Genomic DNA, 24,945 nt, shown 5'->3' with positions numbered 1-24,945 from the left:
CCACATCCCTTTAGCAGGTAAGGTCTGTGCCTCCAAAAATGCCCCAGTAGCTCCCCATCTTCTTTTCTGCTGTTCCCTGCACATGCTCTGTGCTGCTGTCAGTTACCTGAGCTTAGGGACCAGTACACAATATACTGTATATATAGAGCAGGGATCTCCAACCTTTTATACCCGTGAGCCACATTTAAATAGAAAAAGTGTTAGGGAGCAACACAAGAATGAAAAAGTTTCCTGGGGGTGCCAATAAGAGCTCTAATTGGCTACTTAATATCTCATATGTGGACTGGCAGCCTACAGGAGGCTCTGTTTAGCATTATACTTGGTTTTTATGCAACCAAAACCTGCCTCCTAACCAGAAATTCAAAAATAAGCACCTGCTTTGAGGCCACTGGGAGCAACATCCAAGGGGATGGGGAGCAACATGTTGCCCCTGAGCCACTGGTTGGGGACCACTGATATAGAGTATATATGTCACTATATAAAGCTGAATAATAAATAATACAAATTATTAGTGCATGGCAGCTCTGAAGCCAGTGCAATTGGCATCAGAATGTTATTATCAAAAACATATAGTTTTTGTGTAATCCATGGGAGGGTTGTGGGAATTAAAGAGTTAACTATATTCGGGCAGCTGAGGTAAATTATCCCCCCCCCTTTCTGATTGGCTGTTTCTGGTGGTGTGGTTTTAGGTCATAGGGTTAGATTTTCATAGGGCGCATTGCATTGGTGGTTCAGGGTCACATGATGGCATATTGGGGGCTATATAAGGGCTGTGCGGCACGGTCTTACCTTCATTCATCGTGAGCTGGCTTGGAGGCTGCATCGACTGCGGGATGACGTCCAGATTCGCTTCGACAGCGGCGGCAGCGGCGCAGGAGGTTCCGGATCTTCAAGCGGAGGACATCATTTCCTGGTTGCGGTCCAAGGCGGAGAAGACGGAACTTCGGAGGATCTTCTCGCGATGCCAGGAAGAGCTTGCCGGGGATTCGGATGACAACGTCGCCTGCCAATCGGAGGACGTCTCCTGCTACATCACCACCACCGGAAGAAGAACACGAGGCAGCGCTGGACATCGTGGGAGAAAGGCAAGGAAGTGAGCGGCGCGCTGATGCAAGTGCGGCCGCTCCTTCCGGAGCTGTTAACACTTCAGCTGCCGTCGCAGCTGCACCCCCCCCTGTCTCTCCTGTTTCCTTTCAGGTCCGCTGTCAGGAGGCAGGGCAGGAAGCAGGGCAGGAAGCAGGGCAGACAGAGCAGAATTCCGTATTGCTGCGGGAACTAGGTAAATTACTTCAGGCCTTGCCAGGCCTCACCCATACCTCTCCTCTTACTATTCCTCCTGGTGCGGCGTCAACGCCAATAAGCACAGGAGTTAATGAACTCAGTTATAAAGATTCTTTCACTTGCCCTGCCACTCCCCTTGGCCTGCATTTGACTAAGGCAGTTAAAGAAAAGATCGTTAAGGGCGAATATATCGACCTTTTGTCTCTTTTGCCATCTGCAAAGGAGTTTTTAAAAAATTGAGAAAAAAGGTGAGAAGGAGGAGGATAGGCGTCGTCCTGTAGCTAGAACATTCACAAATTGGCTACAGGCTTTTTGTATATATGCCAATATTTTGTGTGAAAAACACCCACATTTTGGTCCGGGTTTATTTAAGCATCTGGACATAATTTTAGAGGCTTATAAAAGCTATGGGGGAGTGGCTTGGTTCATTTATGAAGATAGATTCCGCCAGAAGATGTCCGTACATGAATCTATGTCTTGGGGATCCAAAGATATAGATCTATGGATGGGCATGCTCACACCTAGACCACAAACAGTTAATCCTACTAATAAGAATGCTACAGGTAAGCCCAATTCTTGTTGGGCTTTTAATGAAAATTTTTGTAAATGGCAGAATAGCTGCCGGTATAAGCATGAATGCTCCATTTGTAGCGGGGCACATCCTGCCTTTCGCTGCGCAAAAAGATTTCTTAATGTCACCAATAAGGCAAATCCCAAGGAATCCGGGATTAGAGTTGATAACTCCGGTGAGAATCAAAGAAATGTTACCTTACCTAAGAATTTACCCAGACAAACCGACAGCGGAAATAATTGAATTTGGTTTTTCTTTGGGTTTTCAAATTCCTGCTGATGAGTTTAAATGGTCCCCAGTTTTAGCTGATAATTTGAAGTCAGCAAAGTTACATCCAGACATAGTTTTTAATAAGCTGCAAAAAGAAATGGCAAAGAATAGGATTGCTGGTCCTTTTACGGACATCCCCATACATAATATGCGAATTTCGCCTTTGGGGGTGGTTCCCAAAAGAGAAGTAGGTGCTTTTCGCCTAATCCATCATTTATCCTACCCAAAGGGTCTCTCCGTGAATGATGGGATTTCCGCAGAACTATGTTCAGTGGATTATACTTCATTTGATAAGGCGATTGAATTGGTGCGTTTGTGTGGTCAAGGCTCTTTGTTAGCCAAGACAGACATTGAATCTGCTTTTCGCCTGCTGCCAATACACCCTAATTCACATTATCTATTAGGTTTTCATTTTCAAGGAGCTTATTTCTATGATAAGTGTCTCCCTATGGGATGTTCCATTTCCTGTAAGTATTTTGAAATATTTGCCACTTTCCTTGAATGGGTCATTAAATTTGAGTCTGGAGCTAGTTTTGTAACACATTATCTGGATGATTTCCTATTTTTGGGCCCACGGGAGGCGAATACTTGTAGCATTCTTCTTAATACGTTTTTACATTATGCAAAAAAGTTTGGGGTCCCTATTGCTAGGGAAAAAACTGTTGCCCCAACAACTTCCTTGCAATTTTTGGGTATTGAAATTGACACCATTCAGATGGAATTTAGATTACCAGAAGCCAAAATTTCAAAACTTAAAAGTTTGATTGCCAGTGCTCTGGTAGCTAAAAAATTAAAGTTAAAACATATACAGTCCTTGATAGGGCATCTAAATTTTGCTACCAGAATTATACCTATGGGCCGTGTCTTTAATAGGCGGCTTATTGTTTTAACAATGGGTATAAGCAATCCTAATTGGCACATACGCATTCCGCTTTCAGTAAAGGAAGATTTGCTAATTTGGCAACAGTTTTTATCATTTTACAATGGCAGGACTTGTTGGCAGGAGGATTTTATAGAGAATTCAGCCATTCAGTTGTTCACGGATGCGGCAGGATCAACAGGTTTTGGGGCTTATTTAGCTGGCCGTTGGTGCTGCGCAGCCTGGCCTTCTGTATGGTGGGATCAAGGGCTGACAGGTAATTTAGTTTTATTAGAAATTTTTCCAGTGTTAGTAGCCTTAGAAATTTGGGGTTCCGGGCTGGCCAATAGGCGTATTTTGCTTTTTTGTGATAATATGGGGGTGGTTCAAGTAATTAACAACCTATCTGCAAAGTCCCCCCCAGTAGTTAAAATTATGAGACACTTGGTTTTCTTAGCTCTTAGGCATAATATTTGGCTCAAGGCAAAGCATATACCTGGGTGTCAAAATATTTTAGCAGATGCTTTATCTCGTTTTCAGCTCGATCAGTTCGGGTCCCTAGCAAGAGATGCAGAACTGGAAGGAGATATTTGCCCAGACTATCTTTGGAATATTCCATTGACAAATTGAGGGAATGGTTAATGCGCTCGGTGAGACAGAAGACATGGTTTGCATATGTTAAAATATGGAGATCATGGTCCGAATTTAAGAAGAATATTTCAGGAAATGACATAGATATTTTGTTATTATTTATGTTTCAACAAATGGAAGCTAAATACTCCCCAGCTTATATAAGGAAGCAGTTAGCAGGTATTTCTTTTTTCTTAAGGCTTTTTCAGCTGCCGGATATTACAAAGTCAGCAGTTGTTAAACAGGTGCAAAAAGGGTTTTCCCGTAAGTCAAGTCAGCAGGACCAGAGAAAGCCAATAACCTTACCTATATTGCATAGCCTAGTTTGCTGTTTGGCATCAATCTGCAGCAGTGAGTATGAAACTATTTTATTTAGATTTTTGTTTATCTTGATGTTTTTTGCTGCTCTCAGAGTGAGTGAGGCCGTATCCCAATCAAAAACTAGGGCAGGTGGTTTAGAAGTTCCAGATGTTATGATAGTAAAAGGAAGGCTCCGTATTTTAATAAGAAGCTCAAAAACTGATACCATGGGTAGAGGATCCACCCTGTGGATAGGTAGTTTTCAACATGTTGGCTTGTGCCCAGTTAAAGCCTTTTTGGAATTTTCCAGAATTAGGCCGAAAACCCCTGGCCCATTATTCATACATAACGACGGTACGCCTGTGTCTAAATTTCAAATGCAGCGTGTACTACAGTTAGGCATCGAAAAAATTGGCTTATCGCCTGTCCATTATAAATCTCATTCCTTTAGAATCGGTGCTGCTACCCAAGCTTCTTTGTTGGGTATGGGAGAAAATTTTATAAAAAGGCTTGGTCGCTGGGAATCAAATCGTTATCTGTCATATGTGAGGCCAAACTTAGTAGATTTGTTGTAATTTTCATTTTCAGGAAAAAAGCAGTTTTCAGTCTGGATAGTGGGACACTCTTTTGTTTTTCGAGCCCGGAGAAGAGCGCAAGAGAGGAATTATGGTCTCAATTTAGGTTTCTCATCTAAGGAAGCAAAAATTGTATGGTTTGGTTTGCGTGGGGCTAGATGGAACGATTTACATGATATTATTGCCAGACTACATTGTAAATGGGGAAAACCTGATATAATTTTTATTCATTTGGGCGGGAATGATATTGGTCGGGTGAAAACAGTTGATTTGATTAGATGCATGCGCAGGGACCTAGCTCACTTTCATTTTGCCTTGCCAGACACAATTATCATTTGGTCTGAAATTATTTCTAGGCTTCCGTGGTTAGTAGATATTCGTTTGAAGCCTCTAGAGCGTTGCAGAAAGAAAATTAATAATAATTTGGCCAAGTTCTTGGAATCTTTGAAGATGATGCCGTACAGGCATACAGAGTTAGAATTGGGTGGTAGTGGCCTGCAGCATGTAGATGGGGTTCATCTTTCAGATATTGGGCATGACATTTTTAATACAGGTATTCAAAGTGCTATTGAAAAAGCCATGGTTAAGTGGAAATGTGCCAACACCACATTTATGGAGTAAAGTGGTATTGGCGTGGAGGGAGTTGTATGTTTAAAGTTGTTTTTTGAATGAAGATACATCCCGGCTGGTAAGGTAAGGCGGGGCAAGTATTCTTCTCTTTTAAATAAGTAGGCGGCCTAGGATAAGTTTTCTCCCTGGGCTGGCTAGGAAGTTAAAACAACATTTGTCTTTTGATTAAAGTCACGTGGTTTTTGTTAATGATAAAATCTAATAAACAGCTGCGGCCATTTTATCCACCAAAATAACGTTTGCTTGTTTTTATTTGTTTAAATTAGTCATATAAGAGTGTACCGCATACCTTTCCCATGTAATAATCAGCCCTGTAGAATCTCCTTCCGTGACACACAAACCTTATTTTCTGCTTGATCAAGTGCTACAACCCCTAAACTTAGCTTCCCAGCAGCTGCCCAGAGCCCACTGAGCATGTGAGTGTCGCAGGTACAGATTCCAGTACAGTGACCCCCTGTGACAACTTTAAAGTACTGGATCATTACTACTATAGAGATGCTGAACCTTTAGGCTGCTTCAATAAGTTCAGTATATAAAATATGGCATTTCTAGCCATATTCATTTTTATGGATTAGTTCTCCTTTAACAACAATCAAATGGTGACAGTGTGCTGGCTAATTAACACAACTCAGTACAAACATACAGACCCGCATTAAGTACTAGATTGGATACTTAACACTGAGCCTTTTACAATGCTGTATCTTATGCCCAGTGTAACGGAGTGGATTTCCTTTCTAGAAAATGCAGGATCAAAAGGTCAATTACAAATTAAAAACAATTACTATTCTACATTTCAGCATAGGTCCTGTGTGCATACTTTGTTTAAAAAAAAAAATGAATCAGTGATATATATATATAAATATATTTCTCTTCTAATCTTTGGTTTACATTGAATAATACATTAAGATAAGTCACCGTTTGGTTTGATATTCTCACTCCATGACTGAGAATATCACAATAACCATCGAAGATCTTTATGTCAATAAATAGAAAATATGCAAACGTAAGGTTGCGAGGTTTCCTAGTGCTATTTGTAGTACTCTACATACACATAACAATATTCCCTGTAGGTGATGTCAATATTCTCTGTGTATATTTGTAGTGTTTTTATAAACATCCTGATTCAAAATCTAAATGCTAATACAGGTATAGGACCGGTTATCCAGAATGCTCGGGACCTAGGGTATTCCGGATAAGGGGTCTTTCTGTAATTTGGATCTCCATACCTTAAGTCTACTAGAAATCAATAAAACATTAATTAAACCCAATTGTTTTGCATCCAATAAGGATTCATTATATCCTAGTTGGGATCAAGTACAGATACTGTTTTATTAATACAGAGAAGGAAATCTGTTATAAAATTATTTGATTAAAATGGAGTCTATGGGAGATGGGCTTTCCGTAATTTGGAGCTTTCTGGATAATGGGTTTCCGGATAAGGGATCCCATACCTGTAGTTCCCAAACCTGTTGTCAGTCCCAGCACTCTGGTCGCTTTGTGTATTCCCACGCAACACCATAGACTGATCAGACTTACCATATACTTACTGAATAATCTGTTGCTGTGTGACTATTCAAAAACATGTCCTGTACTCATTTTTGTGGTTTTATAGTATTTTGAAACCAAAACTTAACACATGCCATGAATGTCATATATCAAACGATCTGAATTGAAAAAGCATGAACGCAAAAAAATATGCAAAAACTTCAACTTTTTCAAACTGTCACTGCAGGTGTCCTGCAGGTCAGATAAGCCTGTTTGGACTGTACTACTTGGGAAGACGCTATATCTTAGTCTTTTGATGTTTAACCGTACCTATAATAAAATATGTTTTTTCTGACCCTTTAACAAAACATGCAAGCAAACAGCTACTAGCATTGGAAAGACATTCAGCTACTAGTCAGTACCTTCATTATTTAGGAAATTTACAATAATAAGCACAGGTAACTACTCCCTTGGCCTTCAATTCTAGTCTCTTGTAAAGAAAAAGCTATACTGGTCCCACCTCATTAGCCATTTCTAGCATGTTCTAGTAGCTTAAAAAATTCTCTCTTTCATAATCTCAAACTATAAAACATTCTGCTCAATTTTTGGGGTCCTAGATCTGCAGAAAAAACATCCACAAAACAAACATACAGTCATAAAAATCTAAAAAAAATAATTTTTAAAAGACATAAATAAACTCCTCATTAAGGTGCTCAATTCTCAAGGATACTGCCACAAAATAATACATTTATGATAATGTATTTCTCTCTCTCTAGGGAGCAACTCACTGATTTAAGAATGAACCTACCTCTGAACACCTTTTAAAACAATAAAGTTTCTATTTATGTGAATACTTTTTAAGAACCTTTCAAACCAGGAAATTCTTTTTTTCCCCACAATGTCACATAAAAAGTGTTGTGTTCCATAATGTTCCATCATACATGAATTTGGGAGAACAATTTGTGGACCCTTCAACATAGATATAAATTCAGTCAGTGCCCACTTCTTCTTCTTCTCCTTCACTCTCCCAACCATCCTCAGAATCTCCTCCTTCTTCCTCACTCCCACCAGCCCATCTGTCTTCTCCTTGCTCCCTCTCTTCTACAAATTCTTCTACTTGTTCTGCTCCCATTTGCTCTTTTGCTCTCTCCTCATCTCTGTCAGCCCTTAGGCTAACCGTTAAGACTAATGTCTGTAAAATGCCATACAGAGAGGCAAGCTGGAAAATATACTCTTGAGCCAGCCACAGTAGAAAATACATGCCGTATGTTGTGGCTAAGAAAATGGCAAGACCATGGATCCAAAGTTTTATGGCTCCGCGTATACCAAAAATATCCAGGGTCACTTGAAATACTGGGGAAAAGAGCCAGAGGCATCCTAAAGTGCAGATGTCAAATATATGATGGACTAGATTGATGCAGATCTGTAAATGTTGAGCACTGATAGTGGAACACGAAGCTCCATTATCACCTTCTGTCTTCAGGCTTGGAAGAAGAGATCGTAAAGTAGACAAAGTGGGCAGAGGTATTACTGGAAACTGCCAATGCTTGGATTTCTCCTGTGGGCTGTAAGTGTTAGGTGGAGTACTCTGAGAAGTATGAAAAAGCTTTGATAGGAAGGCAGGCGTAGACGGCCACTGTAAAGACCGATGGAGAAACATCTGCAAAGAAGAAAACAGTCAAATAAGCTTTATAAATACAAAAACCAAATTTAGAAAATCTGTACTGAATTAGAAAATGGTATTCTATCTCAGGCTAAGTCGGCATCTTATTTTAGCATGTACAGGTAAGAATATCTAGTTGGTTTGGAAATCCCATCAGAATACTGCAAAAACTCCTGTAAATTTAATGTAATGTATATTTTGCAAATAATCAAAGGCCAGGTTGCTGCTTATGGTAACCATGTGAGGCCTGCAAAAAAAAAACCCTGGAATAATTGATGATAGTTTCTCTTCAAAAGATGTAATCACTTTTATATTGGTGGCTGAATTGACAAATGGTCATTTAGGACTCAAACCATGTAAAAAATGACTACACTTACAGTATCTAAGCAGCTAGTTTTGCATTTCTAGTCTCCTTGCTTTCATATTTTTGTTTAAATGTACTAATATACCCAGGCAGGGGGATCTGCACAAAGAGTTGATGTACCCCTTGCCCTCATCATGTCTGGTCATCACTTATTTTGCTGCAGTGAATGGTTTCCTTATCAGCATGTGGTTATAATGAATTCAGTGCACAAATGCATAATCGCATGTTTTGGCACTGAAATTTGCTGTTTGTCTGAACTCAGGCTAATGCAATGAATCTTCATAGAGACGCAGAACAACGTAAATGCAAGTAGATGGGATTGCCCTGTGCTTATATACAGGTTGAGAGACAGCACAATGTAGCACTAGCCATAAAGAATTCAAAATGATTATAAATAAAAAAAAAAAGGCAAGTAAAGCAGAAATGAAGTGATTGCAGAATACTTTTAGGCCTGAAATGTTATCCTAGATGCTTTAGCTTGATACAGAGGGAAGCAATAGTAACATATTTATATGTCACTATTATAAGACGTCACTAAATTAACAACAGTGACATCTGCAGCCATAGAGAACTAGTCAAACATGTTCTGATGATTTCACTAATCTTTTAAACTCAGCATTCTCCTAAAATTGCTATTTAGGCTCCATGAGTCTGTACACATTACAATGCATAAAATGTGCTGCTTCACAGAGAATACTAATAACACACACCAGAAAACAACCAGCTGATTATTTGGACTGTCAAAACAGTGGAAGAGTATTTCATCACACAGTTAGCATCCTGGTGGGACTCTTATCAAGGAACCAAGAGCTGTGACACAGCACTACTAACCAGAATATCACCATAGTGCCCAGAAAGTTCCACAAAACAAAAGACAAAACTGAAATCAATCAATCCAGTACTGCCTGCATGTTCAATCCCTGCTCTTTTGGTGAGTGACACAGGTGATTATCCTAAAAAGAGCCCTGAATATCCAGTAAATTATATATCCTTATAAACATTGCTAAGTGATGTCACCTGCTATAATCAATGCTCGGTGAGTTAATTTCTTAAGTCTCACTAAAACTTGCGTATTATAAAAATGTACCCCCTGTTGTAAATATAAGGATATTAAAGGTCACCTTGAAAATCCTTTATCTCATGTTATTATTATATTTTACAACTGGGGTCATATTAATAACTATATTATCCTTAGTACAGGTATGGGACCCATTATCCAGAATGCTCGGGACCTGGTGTTTTCCGGATAAGGGTTCTTTCCATAATTCAGATTGCCTACCTTAAGGGGCTGATTTACTAACCCACGAATTCGAATCCGAATTGGAAAAATTCTGATTGGAAAACGAACATTTTGCGACTTTTTCGTATTTTTTGCGATTTTTTTCGGCGCCTTTACGACTTTTCGGAAATTATCGCGACTTTTTCGTTACCAATACGATTTGCGTGATAAAAACGTGAGTTTTTCGTAGCCATTCCGAAAGTTGCGATTTTTTCATAGCGTTAAAACTTGCGCGAAAAGTTGCGCTTTTTTCGTAGCGTTAAAACTTAAAAGGCGCGACGTTTTGCGCAAGTTTTAACACTATGAAAAAATCGCAACTTTCGGAATGGCTACGAAAAACTCGAGTTTTTCCGCAAAAATCGTATTGGTAACGAAAAAGTTGCGATAATTTTCCGAGAATATCGCAAAATACCGATCATTACGAAAAAAACGCAATCGGACGCATTCGGCCCGTTCGTGAGTAAGTAAATGGGCCCCTAAGTCTGCTAATAAAATTATTTAAACACTAATTAAATCCAATAGGACTGTTTTGGCTCCAATAAGGATTAATTATATCTTAGCTGGGATCAAGTACAAGGTACTGTTTTATTATTACAGAAAAAAAGGTAATGATTAAAAATGTGAATTATTTGATTAAAATAGAGTCTATGGGAGATGGCCTTTCCTTAATTCAGAACTTTCTGGTTAATGGGTTTCTGGATAAGGGGACTGATACCCTTACCCCTTAAACAGTACTGACTGCTTTACAAAAACTATACAATCAAATCTTTTCCAATCAGTTCTGTAATTCAGTTCGTGGGTAGCATGTGCAAACATATATGCTATACTGCACCAGTGCAGTTGCCAAAATCAATTTAAAGAAAATTAGTTTTGATCAGTCCATATTTTATCCCAAATACGTTGTGCTGCATGTACTGGTTTAAAAGATAAAATTATTCAGCATCTTTCTCAGTCTGCAAAGCTATGAGAATGTTAGAGGTGGGAACAGAAATAAAATAGGGATATAGGGATTAGGGTTGTTTTAGCTGTGGGGGAGATTGGAACCTTACTTGAAGTAGCACTTTGGCTGAAGCAGAAAAAAAAAGCTAGCCTCATGTGCTCCCTAGAGTGCTACCCTGGGACAGACAAATTTAAGAGAGGGCCATGAGCATGGGGCAAATGTGTCTAGTTATCCAGAAAAGGAGTCCCTGTCATTCTACTGCAGAAACCATAATGAATGTGGCATAAATAGCAAATGAGGCTTAACAATTCAAGGGTCAGCATTTGAAATTGCAGGGGCATTTATTTGTCTTAGTGTATGACAGCTGCAGGGCACTTTGTGTCCTACATAGCAGTTGTTTGAAGAATGTTGAGCAGCCATATGCTGATTGCTGCCTCTTATTCACTAATGCAGAGCTGTATTACTCAAACTAAATGGCCAGCCAGTTCACTTGAAAACCTAGTAAAATCTGAGAGGGTTCCACACACATAGTACTTCTTTTTATCCACTAGAATAAGAGACCATATTTTTTCTATTTCTAATAGAAAAAAACATTTTTGGTCTCTTTAGAGAAAGACTCCTGTATATAAACCCAGAAATACAATTTTGACCAAGAGACAGCAGAAGCAGAGTGATAGGATAATACTGCTTTCAATGGCAATGACACTACAAAACAAATTCTGAATGTTAATAAATGTATATTGGATGATGCTTCAAATTACCTTTTCTCTCATTAGACAAAATATTATTTTAGAGTTTAGGTCCCATTTAAATTGCAATTCTTTTTTTAAAAACAAAACAAAACACACCACCACCCTGTCCGTCTATCACTGCACATATAGAGAGGATTTCGCCTAGGAAGCACACCACACATTATTACATTACATTAACATTTATTTATAAAGCGCCAACATATTCCGCAGCGCTGTACAACACACTTCAGAATGCATTTTGCCTTGTATGAGCAGTAACACACACATGCCATTTATGCCAGTTATGGCACATGCAGTGCAGCAGTGACAATATTTGTGACTTTTTTTTTTTAACAATTTTATTTTTTCAAATTGCTGTGAGCAAAATGTAGAGATATATGGCTTGAAATGTAGTTGTGATATATCAAAACCCCGATTGGCCCAACTTTTGCATAAAGGAAAAAACCCTTTCTGGCTGTCAGCTTTGTATGTAATTACACTTATACTGTAACCTAGAGAGAGCAGGGGCTTCATTCCTCCTATTTATAGCAATATCTGTACCCCTGCATGTACTTTTGTATTGTAAAAATCTGTAGCTCTGCCCATGCAGCAGCGCTATATATACATGCACACTATTCTTCCAGCACTCTATGCATACAGACAAAGAATGTGTTATAAATAGCTTATGGGCTAAAGCACATGGAACTGCACTCCACCAGACAGCAGCAGTCAAAACCACCCTGTCAGCCCGTTAATGCTCCTGATGGCACACAAAGGGGCAGATTCATCAAAGTACGAATTAGAATCCTGAAATGGGAAAAATTCGGATTAAATACAATCATTTCTGATGATTGGAAATGTCACGAAAATGCTTACGAAAAGATTGTAACAGTCACAATAACATCATATTGGCGTTCCGAAAGTCACGCAATTTTCGTATCTGAACAATCGTAAACGGCGGGAAAACCTTTCTGACTTCGATCCTTCTTTGCATGATTTTGGAAGCCTCTCATAGGACTCAGTGGCACTCTGCAGCTCCAACCTGGCCCAAGGAAATTCACGATAACGAAGCTTTAATAATTCCGAAACTTTCGTACTCGTTGCGACAAATACGATTTTGACGCACAAAGTTGTTGTTGCAAAGTACGAAAAAGTTGCGCAAATAAACAAAAAAAGTCGCATAAAATATTGTTTTCGGACTTAACTGTACTTTGATGAATGTGCCCCAAAGTGTGCATTTTCACATAATGGTTCACCGATTACTGCTCCATGTATGTTCAGAATGGCACTTTTTATTAATTTCTATAAGGAATGGTGACAGACAGATATGGGCATTTTGCCTGCCTCTTTTCACAGATGGATAGCAGTGTCAGGCAAAACACCACATGTGCCATAGCCCCTTTGTTAAGGGCCACTTACAACAAAGTATTAATTTGACTTTATATAGCATTTATTTCTGCTCAATATATGTTAAGCGATCTCTGTTGAAAGGACAAGGAAAGTCTGATTTACTGAGGGGTGCCAATATGTTAAGCATCCCCAGTGAATCCCTACAATAAAATAGACTTGCAGATGTGCAATACAGTAAAACCCATGTGAATTGGGTTTTACTTGTCCATTGTATTAACGGGTGATTTACTTTTAGTATGTTATAGAATGGCAAATTAAGCAACCTTTCAATTGGTCTCCATTTTTTATATTTTTTTAATTATTTGCATTGCTCTTTAGCCTTTTTTTCAACATTCAAAAACTATTGCTCTTGAAGATTATTTTAATTTTATTGCTATATTGCTTTATTTTATTACTTATATTTCTATTCAGGTCCTTTCCTATTCACATACCAGTCTCTTATTCAAACCACCCCTGATTGCTAAGGTAATTTAAACCCTAGCAACCACATAACTGTTTCAATTCCAAATTAGAGAGCTGCTGAACAAAACGTGAAATAATTTAAAAAACAAACAAACCACAAATAAAAAATTAAGACCAATTGCAAATTGTCTAAAAATGTTACTCTTTACATCATACTAAAAGTTAACTCAATGGTGAACAACCTCTAAAGTTTTTTTTATTAAGGGTGTTTGCTTTCTGTGCTGGATTCTGCAGTCTTAGCTAGACAAACCTGGCCTAGCTAAGCAAATCTGGCCAAAAAGCTCCAGCCAAATGAAAGAATATATAGATTTCCATAAGTAAGGAATATTTATGATCTGTTAATACTCAACACTGGTCTGCTATACAAATCATTTCACATTTTGAAGCAAAGTGAATCCCTTACTCCCAGTGTCGGACTGGGACCCCAGGGGCCCACCAGAAAACCTTAGCCCGCTTTCCAAAATATTTTTCCTCCTTTCCACACCCTTTATTCTCCTAGTCTCTTTTATTTACATGCTAGCATCTATTTCTCCTCTTTGTTCCCACTCAGAAATAGGGAATGACCATGAAGTAGGCCAAATAGTTAGGAGCAGGAGGGCCCCCCGGGAGTTTTCCTGGTATCCTGGTGGGCCAGTCCGACACTGCTTACTCCCCATTTTAAATGACCCACAATGTAGTTGGGCAGAAGCCAGGAGCTGTACAGTTTACCATCAACCAAGTTACTATGCATGCCTTTAAGTTGGTAAATGGTAAGCCGAAGACAACCTGCAAATACTTATTGGCACAGGTTTCTGCTAGCAGCTTTAAACCAGGTAAGTGATATTAGTACTACTACTTCTGGGTGCTGTGGGTAATGGTGCTAAATAGTTCCCATATGCTCCAGGAGCAAACTTACAGCACAGGCTGTATAACCAATCAACTCTTCCATTTTCCATGAAATTTGGAAATTGCAGTTAATACTGAATTGCTCTTTTCTCACCTTGTTTTTGGTATTTGTTTTCTGGGAATGTTTTTCGCAGCTCTTTCCTCTGAACAGTTTCTCTTCAGCCTCCCTTCATTTAATCACCCATTCAGATCATCTCCTTTCTACTGTGGAACGTATGCCACCTTGTCATGCACTCGCTGACAGTCCTGGTCTGTTTCCAAATGGCCTTTGTCTTCAGCTGCTCTTCCCTGGTCTGTGCCCTCCTACATGCAAGCTTCACAGCACCCACAGATTCATATTCTTCGGGTCTCCCGATTGCGTCTCCACTTTCATTCATTTAGTTCTGTAAATCCGCATTCACCCTAAGTTCTGTGCCTGTCCGTTCTTCATCTGCAGTTAATGTATATGGGAAAAAGTACTTTAGAGCAGCGCTAGGTGTGGTCTGCCTGATTTTTTTGTTCTAACCCTCCCTCCTCCTCTTCCTGGGTCCTCTCGGCTTCATACCCGGAATTCCAAAGGGTGCAGCTGCTACGGTAAGCCTTGTGGGACAACTACCTTCCAGTTGTCAAAACACCGGTTATGTTTGTCCCTGTCCTTCCTGGTAAATCAAGTTCTGCAAGCCGAAAACGGCTCACAGTAACTGGGGAAGGGCAAACAGCTCACAAATTCTTTTGTTGTATTATAATATACAGTTCCTGTGCAACCTAATAGTGCAGGGAGTAGTAGTGCAACAACACAATTTAAACAGCCAAATGTTATGTTCAACATAAGTCCTGTTGATTGAACCCATGCTGAACAAGATGGCATTCAGTTTGTTTTACTTAAATAGGGTTGCCACAGAGCTGCTAATTCACCGGCCTAGCCAGTAAATCACTTGATAGGGCCGGTTTTTCAAATTTCTCCCCCTGCTGCACTTTTGAGCACTCTTCCTCCCTCTCCAGGACCTCCCATGGACCCTATAGCACAAATTCTTCACCCTGACATGCCTTATCCTCACTCTCTTGATGTTACCACCTCCCTCTCTAAACACAGGCTAGTAAGCTTGCATAAAAAGGGTATTAACTCAAGGGATGAAAACATAATTTTGCCTCTTTATACTGTAGGTCTCTGGTAAGGCCTCACCTTGAGTACATACCTCCCAACATTTTGAAAATGGAAAGAGGGACTAAAACAAATGCTGTACACCTGAATTGAATTCCAATTTTTTTGACCACCCTCATTTTTGCGCCCACACCCCCTAAATACCAGTCCCATTTGACTATATTTGGCAGGTGATTTAACGTTTGTTCACATTTCTGGGGGTTTTGGGGTCCTGTTGTATGTGTCATTACAGTTTTGCTGAAAAAGGTGAAATTGCCCTTTAAGCTGCAAGTCTCAGTTCCCCCTAGAGACCTTGGGGAATTGTTTGCTCTGGAAAAAAGGCACTCGCGAGGGGACATGATTACTCTGTAGAAGTACATTGGAGGGGATTATAGACAGAGGGTGTTTTTTTTTCTAATAAAAATGATCAGTGCACCACCCCTTTACATTAGAGGAACAGAACTTTCATTTGAAGCAGCACAGGTCGTTTTTTTCAATGAGGGCAGTGAGGTTGTGGAATGCCCCTCCTAGTGATGTTGTGATGGCAGCTTCTGTTAATGCTTTTAGGGCTGTGGCACACAGGGAGATTAGCCGCCGCGCAACAAATTTCCCTTGTCGTGGGCGACTAATCTCCCCGAAATGCCATCCTACCGGCTAAAATGTAAATTGCCGAAGTTGCCTCTTGAGGCAAATCGCCGCGCCACATATGCCATCCCACCGGCGATTTACATTTCAGCAGGTGGGATGGCATTTTGGAAGATTAGTCGCCCGAGACAAGGGAGATTTGACGCTCCACGACTACTCTTCCCATGTGCCACAGCCCTCAAGAATGCCTTGGATAATTTCTTGAACAAACATAATATCCAAGGCTATTGTGATACTACAAATTACAATCTGAAACAATATAAATTTTCACATTTGAATGCAAACTAAGCTGCGTCTGCACACTTATGTTTAAAGGAAGTTCCTTGTCCTTGATGTACACAATACGAAAAGTTTTTTTAATTGGTTTTACACGTTTCTCGAAACACAGCTCTCAATTATGTTTTTGGTTCCATAGCCTAGGAAAGAATTCTGCCATGAGAAATAATTATTATCTGCACAACAATTCTCAAAGTATATGTGGAATGAGAGCAAAGTACCATAAATATATGATGGTAGAAATATTAAGATGTTTATTACTATTGATTACAAGCTGCTGAGATACCAAAGAGGTTTAAAAATCATCAAGTCAGCAAAAAAAAAAAAAAAAGGAGTGGAAAAGATAGTTTATTATCATAAAATAATAACATCCATGGTTTATAAACACCAACACTTAAAGTAAATTGAAAATGTCAAACCTACCCATTAAGATGCCTTAGAAGTTAATGGGAAGTTTATTTTCAACATTGAAGCACTTTTAACCCATTCAAAAAGTTTAATAAATGTGAAAAATGCAGTCTCAGCAAAAGTTGATATTTTTATGGGAGTTTGCTATTTTTGCACAAAGAGAAGGGTGGTGCAGTTATTAGCAGTCTTTTATCGTTGTCACATTCTTTCTTGTGTTGGGTGTTTTGTATGTTTTCATGCTGCTATCTGGTTACTGTGGTAACTGGCGCTTGCAAGCTTGCAGCACTTGCACAGAGTGGAGAAGAGAAAATTAAAAACATCAATCGATAATGCATCTGCAAAAACTTATTCAAATTATTTAAAGGCATGTTAATGTTACCTATTCCCCATTTCCCATATAAGGAAGTGAGTAGCTGACCAAAGTAGGGATGCACCCTCTCTGTGACAGAAATCTCTAAATCTAATCTACAAAGCAGAGCAGGGCAGGGCAGCCCATGAGTGCCCATGAGTAACATTAAATCCACGTGTACCCTCCACTGAGTGCACCTGCTTTAGTCTTACCTTAGGTGTGACAGGCAGGAAGATCTTAAGGAGGGGAAGGGGTCTGGCCTGGCAGGGCCCACCAGGTTTTTGCCTGGTGCCCTGCCGGCTGAGGTCTCATATTAAACTAAAATCTAAATTATTTAAAAAAGATCGTGCCTATGCACTGGGTGGGCCCAACCCCACCATCACTTGGCAATCACCTTGGTCAACTCACAACTGCAGATCACAAGTCTGCAGATCACAACTGCAGACTTTCCAGCTCCCCCCTTCTTCTCCCTTTTCCTTCCTCCTTCTAACTTTTCTCAGTTAAAACCAACAAAAATATTTAAAAAAAAAAAATCTAAATTATATGCTAACTAGCTATGCAGGATGTGGTTTTATTGTGTGGCCAGTATTAAAGGGGTGAGTTGGCATCCATATATGAAATTTGCCTGCATGTCCCCCATTTTGAGACTTGCTTCATGTAACTGGCAGAATGTGCGATAAGTAAGACTGTGCAAATAATATATTATTATTCAAAACCTACAAGTTGCTTAAAATCTTGTTTTTTTTGCCTTTGGATAACTTTGTATATATATGTTGGTGACTCTCCAGCTGTCCCTAATGAACTGCCTCCAGGCAGTTCTTGTTATGTAACAACACGAACAGGAACAATCTAACACAGGTTGATAAAGCTGGCAATAGAAAGGCCACACAGGGCTGAGTCTTGGCAAGTGGAAAATCGCTTGCTGAAAATCTAAAGTTCTCTAAAAATCTTCAAGTTGTGCCCACACCTGGAAGCACTGAATTCACCCAGGGGCAGACACGCTATATTTCTGCCTGAAACTTCATACTCCAGCAGTTTCAGGCAGAAATATGCTGCCTATGCCAGCACCTGGGGGAATTCAGCAGAGGATAGGGCCGACTTCCTGAAACAGTGCCCTAAATACTCAGCTCTTGGAGACTCTCCAATCTAGGGTGACTAGATCACAAAAAAATCAGACATGTCTTAAAAATCCAGCTAACAGGGCTGAACTGCAGTTTATATTAAATGCACAGTGCTGCCCTGCAACATGTATTTAATAGACGTGTCCCTGAATTTTCAAGTGATCTGTTCACCCTACTCCAATCACATCCTGGACTTTACCTCCATAGAAGAGCAAACTCCACATTCTACTGCTTAATATGTAACAGACTGTTATAGTCTATGAGAAGTAGGACTTTCCCCTATACCCATATAATGTCAACCCTTGCCAAAACAGGTAGGTTGTTCTGTTAGACAAAAAAAATATGTACCTGCTTTAGCAATGCTAAAATTTATTTGGGCCTGCTAATAAAGCTTGTTTGATTTGAATGGGGGTGGGACTGCTGAAGGCTATGACGACTTCCTGTTGGGTAGGCTCTTCCCTTTCTAGCGCCGAAGCACGAGGCTGCTAGGATGTCTCTGCACGCAGCTCCGGTACCATGTTCATTTTTAAGAGGTACAACACAAGTTAACTTGGTTTTTTTTTTTTGTTAACTGAAACTGACATAGACTACTTTGCTAGCGATTTTTCAAGCAGCACTCTGGCTGAAGCTTATAGTTCTACTCTTCTCTTCAGTTGGTACATGCATTTCTTATAGCTTCACTAATGGTTTTGTGCTGGAAAATGTTTTAAAATTGACACAAACCAACTAGTGGTTTTACAAGAATGTCATGGAAAAGAGCACTGCGTGAATTAGGGTTAAATAGCCAGGCAGAGGGATGAAAGGAGAGGGGAAAAGAGTTCTGTAACCTGATCCGTTTACCGAGTTCCCGAGAAAATGGTAGAGCAGCAGCAGCCTTCGTTTTCTATGCCAGCTTTACATTGTGCTTTGTGCCCATCTCTTTTTCAAAACTCTGCATGTCTTGCTCCTCCCCCACTATGCTACTAATATTTTCCAGTACTGCTTTCCACTGATTACTTTCTTTGACAAGGTTTGGCTTCTAGACGTTCACTTTCCCATCCATGCTTACTCATCAGACTGCATGTTTTCACCTCTCCTGCTTCTTCTGCCCTGCAGTAAGCTTGCCACCTAGCTGGCTTATTTGTTTCACCTGCCCGATTAGTGTAAAAAAGGAAGAATGTTATTTGGATGGTGAATAGGCTGCTGCAAGAAAGTCACATCAGGGAAGGTGCAAAGAAGAAAACATGACTAAACACTTAAGGGGGGTGAGAGGTTGTATATCAGGAAGTTGGATTGAGCTTTAATGGAGATGTTTGAGAGCTGAGGCTCAAACATCCCTCACATGCCCAATAAAGGGTGACCATTGTATATTACAGCAGCCCCTCTGGCGATTGCCAGAATTAAGATTTCCAGGCCAGTCCTGGGTGTAGTACTGCCTTATCCATTAGTCATCTAGGGCAGGGTTCCCCAACCTTTCTTACTCGTGAGCCACAGTCAAATGTAAAATGACTTGGAGAGCAACACAAGCACCATAAAGGTTCAAGGAGGTGCCCAATAAGGGCTAAGATTGGCTATTAGGGAACCTCTATGCACACTATCAGCTTACAGGAGGCTTTATTTGGTAGTAAATTTTTTTATTCAGCCAAAACTTGCCACCAAGTCAGGAATTGAAAAATAACTACTTGGTTTTGAGGCACTGAGAGTAACATCCAAGGGGTTGGGGAGCAACATGTTGCTCACGAGCCACTGGTTGGGGATCACTGATCTAGGGCATGTCAAATGATTGCAGTTAGCTCAAGCCAGATAGCTAAAGCTACAGCTTTCTCCTTTTCCAATTTAGCTTTTCTGTTTTCTTGAAGGTGCAATCTCATGTAAGTTGGCTACCTATGGTTTTTGCCATGGAGCTTTACACTTCAAGCTTATAAGAAAGTTAATACTTGAGTTGTTATGCAAAGATTAAGCAGCACTGTTTTAGTTACATGGTTGCAAATAAACAGAATTATGTTTTTATGTTAATTTGCATTACTAGTTTTAGCTGATATGTGACCGGTATACTTTAAGCTTACCTAATAGTACATGTTACAAATTCCCTCTTCTCTTACAGGATTTGCTCTGGGCTTGAACATTAAACCTGGGTAAGAGACCCTTTGTCATTAAAATCTATTAATTGGTGGCCTGGATATGATGAAGAAACACAAGCTGATGCCTTGTGATTAGACATACCGCAGCGTTCTGACTGGCCATATCCTCCCATTAGTCCTCTCTGGTGACTGTACTGAAGGCTAACCTGTTTTTTATTTTTTCTCCTTAGTCTGTCCTGAAAAAGTCATGAGGTTTATACTCCGCATAAGAAGGTAAATGATAGGTTCTAAGATATACTAGTGTAGACAAGTCTGAAAAAGCCTTAAAGGAGAACTAAACCTCCGCATCTCTTGCTGCATCACTGATGCTTAAAGACCCAAGGCCTACCCGTACCTTGTTTTAATAAGCAGAGATGCACATATGCATTAAATCTATTGGTGGCCTGAACATGATGAAGAAACACTAGCTGATGCCTTGTGATTAGACATACCGCAGCGTTCTGACTGGCCATATCCTCCCATTAGTCCTCTCTGGTGACTGTACTGAAGGCTAACCTGTTTTTTTTTTTTTTTTTTTTTTTTTTTCTTCTCCTCCTTAGTCTGTCCTGAAAAAGTCATGAGGTTTATACTCCGCATAAGAAGGTAAATGGTTCTACTAGTGCAGACGAGTCTTGGAAAGGACAATGAAAGGTTAATATAAATGAAAAGTAAGTCTAAAGGCATTCTTTTTAAGTACTTTCTGGCTAGAAATAATTACCAGGGAGCATAAAACCAGACGTGATGTCTGGTTATAACCAGAAGTCATGTCATGTGCGGCCAGTTTTTTTCTTAAAGGATCTTCAATGCCAGCTGCAAATCCTTCAGCAGGAGGTTTTGTTCTCCTTTAAAGGAAAAAATACTCACCCAGCTTAATGGCAGTGCTGGGTGTTATGAATGTAAGATACAACATGAATGCAAAGGTTTTACCACCTTTGCAATCCACTTTGTGCAGGCAGAATTTTGGAATGACCCTTGAGTAGGCACAGTATTCACCAACTATAAGGCAAATAAGTCAATGTAAAACATATTGTACTCTAGTCAATGACCCAAACCACTGCAACTTTAGCAAGAGCAGAGGCCTTGTTTGCCAAAAAGCATGGCTGCTTCTCATGAAGCTTGCCATAAAACAGGATTGTCCAAGCTTTGCTGAATTACAGTTGAATTAAACATCATCAAAATGGAAGCCCAGCTTGTGTGTTTATATACATTTTTTTGCACTCACAGGTAATACATACAGGCGTACCTGTTTTTGTGTGTTAATCATCTTTTTTCTACAAGTGTGGATGATGACATCTTGACTAGAGTCTCTGAAATATTATGAAGCCTAAAGTAAACGCTCTGACACACTTTATGCATTACTACTGTATGGAATTACTGCTGTGCCAAAAGAATGTAACATATATATGTATCTGTCTGCAGGTAGTAACACTGGAAGGCACAAACTATCACCGCTTGCATATGGTAAGCTTACTTAATATAAAAGTATATGTATCGGTTATTGATTGCTTTATATGTTACTCTGTATGTATAAAACCCACTTATTGCACTGTGCTGCGGAATATGTTGGCGCTTTATAAATAAATGTTAATAATAATATATCCGTAGCTGCAGCATGGCTGATGAAAGTGTTGGACTAGAGTCTCTGATTTCATGTTGATGCTTTAGTAAACGCTCTGACATGCAAGTATCTAGTTAAAATTAAGGGTCAGATTTATTAATGGTGAGTTTAGGTTCATTCCTATGATATTTTTAGAAGCGTATTTATCAAATGGTGAATTCTAACTTGCACCCATTGATAAATAAACTTCTGAAAATCCCGTAGGAATGAACAGAACATGGGTGGCTTTGATAAATCTGCCACTAAATGTCACTTTTATTACTGGGTTAATGTTGCAGTTAAAAGGGATTCCAAAAGTTTGCCTTTGTGCCTGAAAGCTAGTAGGGGTGTTACATTTATTTGAACCGTATAAGGGTGGCCTTACATACAAATTCAGATTGGATAGTCAAAAGGTTACGCTTAAAATTGGTTAACTCTTTAATAGTCTTATCTTTAGAAGGCAGGAACTCTGCAGTTTCATTATTTTCAATGCTTTCTTCTGGCTATTCCACCTTACTACATAACGTTAATCTCCCTGTGTGCCAGAGCCCTTATTCAGCATACATTTCATCAAGAATACAGGCTCACTCAGGAAAAACTTTGATAAACGTTCTGCTTTGTTTGAGCTGAGCTCAGGAGAGTTGGTTGGGAGAAAAAAATTGAATCAGACAGCTGGAGCTGAGTTTCTATGGGAACCAGCAACACCTTCTCTTCACTGGCTGCTAGACTGGGGGGTGTGTTCATGCCCACGAGCCAGAAGTCAAAGCAAATTCCTTAGGGAGGGGGCCTAGTGGGTTACAGGAGGAGAAGGAAATCTAAGTGATTAAGGGGATGCTACAGCCTTACTATTAACCACTGGACAACCAGTGTGGCAAGTAGTGAAAGATTTCAAAGAGGCTGTTGATTAAATTTGTGTTTGGGGTTTACATGTCCTTTAATTGTGGCCAAATGCAAAGAAATGCATATTCCCTGCAATTAAGGAGGATTGCCAAGAGTAATGTGTTTACTTGTGGTGGTTTGAAGCGAATGCAAGGGGGAGAGCATTTTCAGGAAACTTGTCACCAGCTGTAGTGCAGATTTAATCAGTTTAATCAAAGTCAATTAACTATGCTTTTTGGTGATTGTATACTTATTTGGGCCAGATTGAGCAGTTTTAACTGTTTAGAAAACTCTTATAGCCCATTTTGTTAAATGTGTTGCAGGTGGTGGAGTAAATGGTAATTAAAAATGGCTTGACACTTTATTATACAGGCTTTTACAAGGTCTTCATTTCTCCAAGGATAGTGGAAACTAACCATGGCTATCTGCCCTATCTCTGCCAGGTAGCCTAAAATGAGATGTGGCCCAAAGATGCCTGCTAAGTGCACTGTGCAAGAGAAGAGGTAAGGTATGGAGGAGCTATGTGTGTCTTGGGGTTTTTTTTTTTGTTTTAATTTTTTGGGTCACTAAAGCAGTTGGGGAGGAGGCAGAGGACCCTATGAGTCTAGGGAAGGTATCATTCTTTTTTTTACTTTCTTTCTTTAGGCCAAGCCCTCCTCCCTTGAGGAATCTGAAAACTGACAAAAATAAAAATCTACACCTCCTTTGTATCCCCTGCTTAATATCCCCCTAAATAGCACTGAAACGAGGCTAAAGCTGTAGCCAGATCAAGTGAGACTTGCCTTGTAAACAGATTTTCTAGGGTCAGCCTGACCAACTAAGTGGAGGAGGCCACTCCTTTATTACTTCTGTTGCAAGTCATTTATTTCAGTCTCCTCTGCACCAGTAATGGTGCTAAACAGACTTTTTTTTTTTCTCCCACACACCCAACTAAACTTCCATAACTGTGTTTGTTCTTCCTCCAAAGATGCTTTGCTTCACTCCTTGCAAGCCACAGCTTTCCATAAAACTCAGTTGTCCAAGTTTTGCTCAATTAAAGTTGATTGAAATATCAACATAACAGAAACCAAGTATATTTGCTCAGAAATGCACCTATAGATTAGTGGACTTTGCAGACTAAAGAATGTTGCCTGATTTAAACCTAATAGATTGTAAGGTTTTTGGGGCAGGGTCTTCACCTAATGAAACACTTAAGTATAGATTTATATTCGCTATCTTAAATCTTTATAACTATACCTCTGTTTGTATTAATGCCTTGTAATGCACTGCATACATTTGTGGTGCTATATAAATACATACAAGAGTACCTGTTTTTATGTGTTAATCATCTTTTATCTACAAGTGTGTATGATGACATCTTGACTAGAGTCTCTGAAATATTATGAAGCCTAAAGTAAACGCTCTGACACACTTTATGCATTACTACTGTATGGAATTACTGCTGTGCCAAAAGAATGTAACATATATATATCTGTCTGCAGGTAGTAATGCTGAAAGGCGCAAACTAGCACCGCTCTCATATGGTAAGCTTACTTAATATACAAGTATATCTGTAGCTGCAGCATGGGTGATAAAAGTGTTGGACTAGAGTGTCTGATCTCATGTTGATGCTTTAGTGCTCTGACATGCTACAAATATCTAGTGAAAATTATATGTTGCATTTATTACTAAAGGGGCTCTGAAATGTTGTATTTGTTTCTGAAAGCTAGTTGGGGTGGATTACTTTCTTAGTGTAATCATAGGTCAGTGAGCCTGTCCTTTTGGGTGGCCATAAACAGAGATCTAGGTCATATAGTTAAGTAGATTTTAACCCTAACTGCTAGAATGCCTGTAACAACCCAACAGAGATGGAAATATGCACTGTCCATACAATTTTCTGGCTATGCCACCTTACTAAATGACTACCTGTTGGTACCTAATATACTGCATTGTTGGGGTGGATTATACAGTAAATATGTGTACATTTATTTTTTTTTACAGGCCTTTGCAAAGTCAACACTCTTTGGTTGGAAGAGGAGCTAAGAACAGCTTCAAGATGAACAGTGCTAAATATCTTTATAGAAAATGTTACATTATATGAGTTATATCTTAATAAACACTTTGTGTATATAGTCCA

General features: G+C 39.5%; 1 protein-coding gene and 1 long non-coding RNA gene across 4 annotated transcripts; one reads left to right on the top strand and one right to left on the bottom strand.

Moving 5' to 3' along the window:
* Nucleotides 1-6,708: 6,708 nt before the first annotated feature.
* On the bottom strand, nt 6,709-15,162 carry c8h6orf47 (chromosome 8 C6orf47 homolog). The gene is made up of 2 exons (XM_004916927.4): nt 14,430-15,162; nt 6,709-8,261 (listed from the first exon to the last, which is right to left on the bottom strand). Exon 2 carries the CDS (start codon nt 8,259-8,261, stop codon nt 7,590-7,592), a length of 672 nt encoding a protein of 223 aa, XP_004916984.1. The 5' UTR covers nt 14,430-15,162; the 3' UTR covers nt 6,709-7,589.
* A 3,517-nt stretch (nt 15,163-18,679) lies between these two features.
* Nucleotides 18,680-24,945, top strand: LOC100486098. 3 transcript variants are annotated; one of them, XR_001925163.2, is made up of 8 exons: nt 18,680-18,787; nt 20,338-20,368; nt 20,545-20,587; nt 20,914-21,021; nt 21,773-21,814; nt 23,273-23,332; nt 24,311-24,352; nt 24,810-24,945. It is a non-coding gene; the product is annotated as an uncharacterized LOC100486098 (long non-coding RNA). The 3 variants fall into 3 exon arrangements; XR_001171611.3 differs by having other exon boundaries at nt 23,202-23,332; XR_001171613.3 differs by having other exon boundaries at nt 23,202-23,337.

Source organism: Xenopus tropicalis, chromosome 8 (genome assembly GCF_000004195.4).
Source record: "Xenopus tropicalis strain Nigerian chromosome 8, UCB_Xtro_10.0, whole genome shotgun sequence".
Classification (NCBI taxonomy): domain Eukaryota; kingdom Metazoa; phylum Chordata; class Amphibia; order Anura; family Pipidae; genus Xenopus; species Xenopus tropicalis.
The sequence above is the reverse complement of the archived record's forward strand: the minus strand, read 5'-3'. Positions and strand labels throughout refer to the sequence as shown.

Bases quoted from the DNA above. Each gene is read 5' to 3' on its own strand.
- c8h6orf47 (XM_004916927.4), bottom strand. From the start codon at position 8,261: ATGTTTCTCCATCGGTCTTTACAGTGGCCGTCTACGCCTGCCTTCCTA.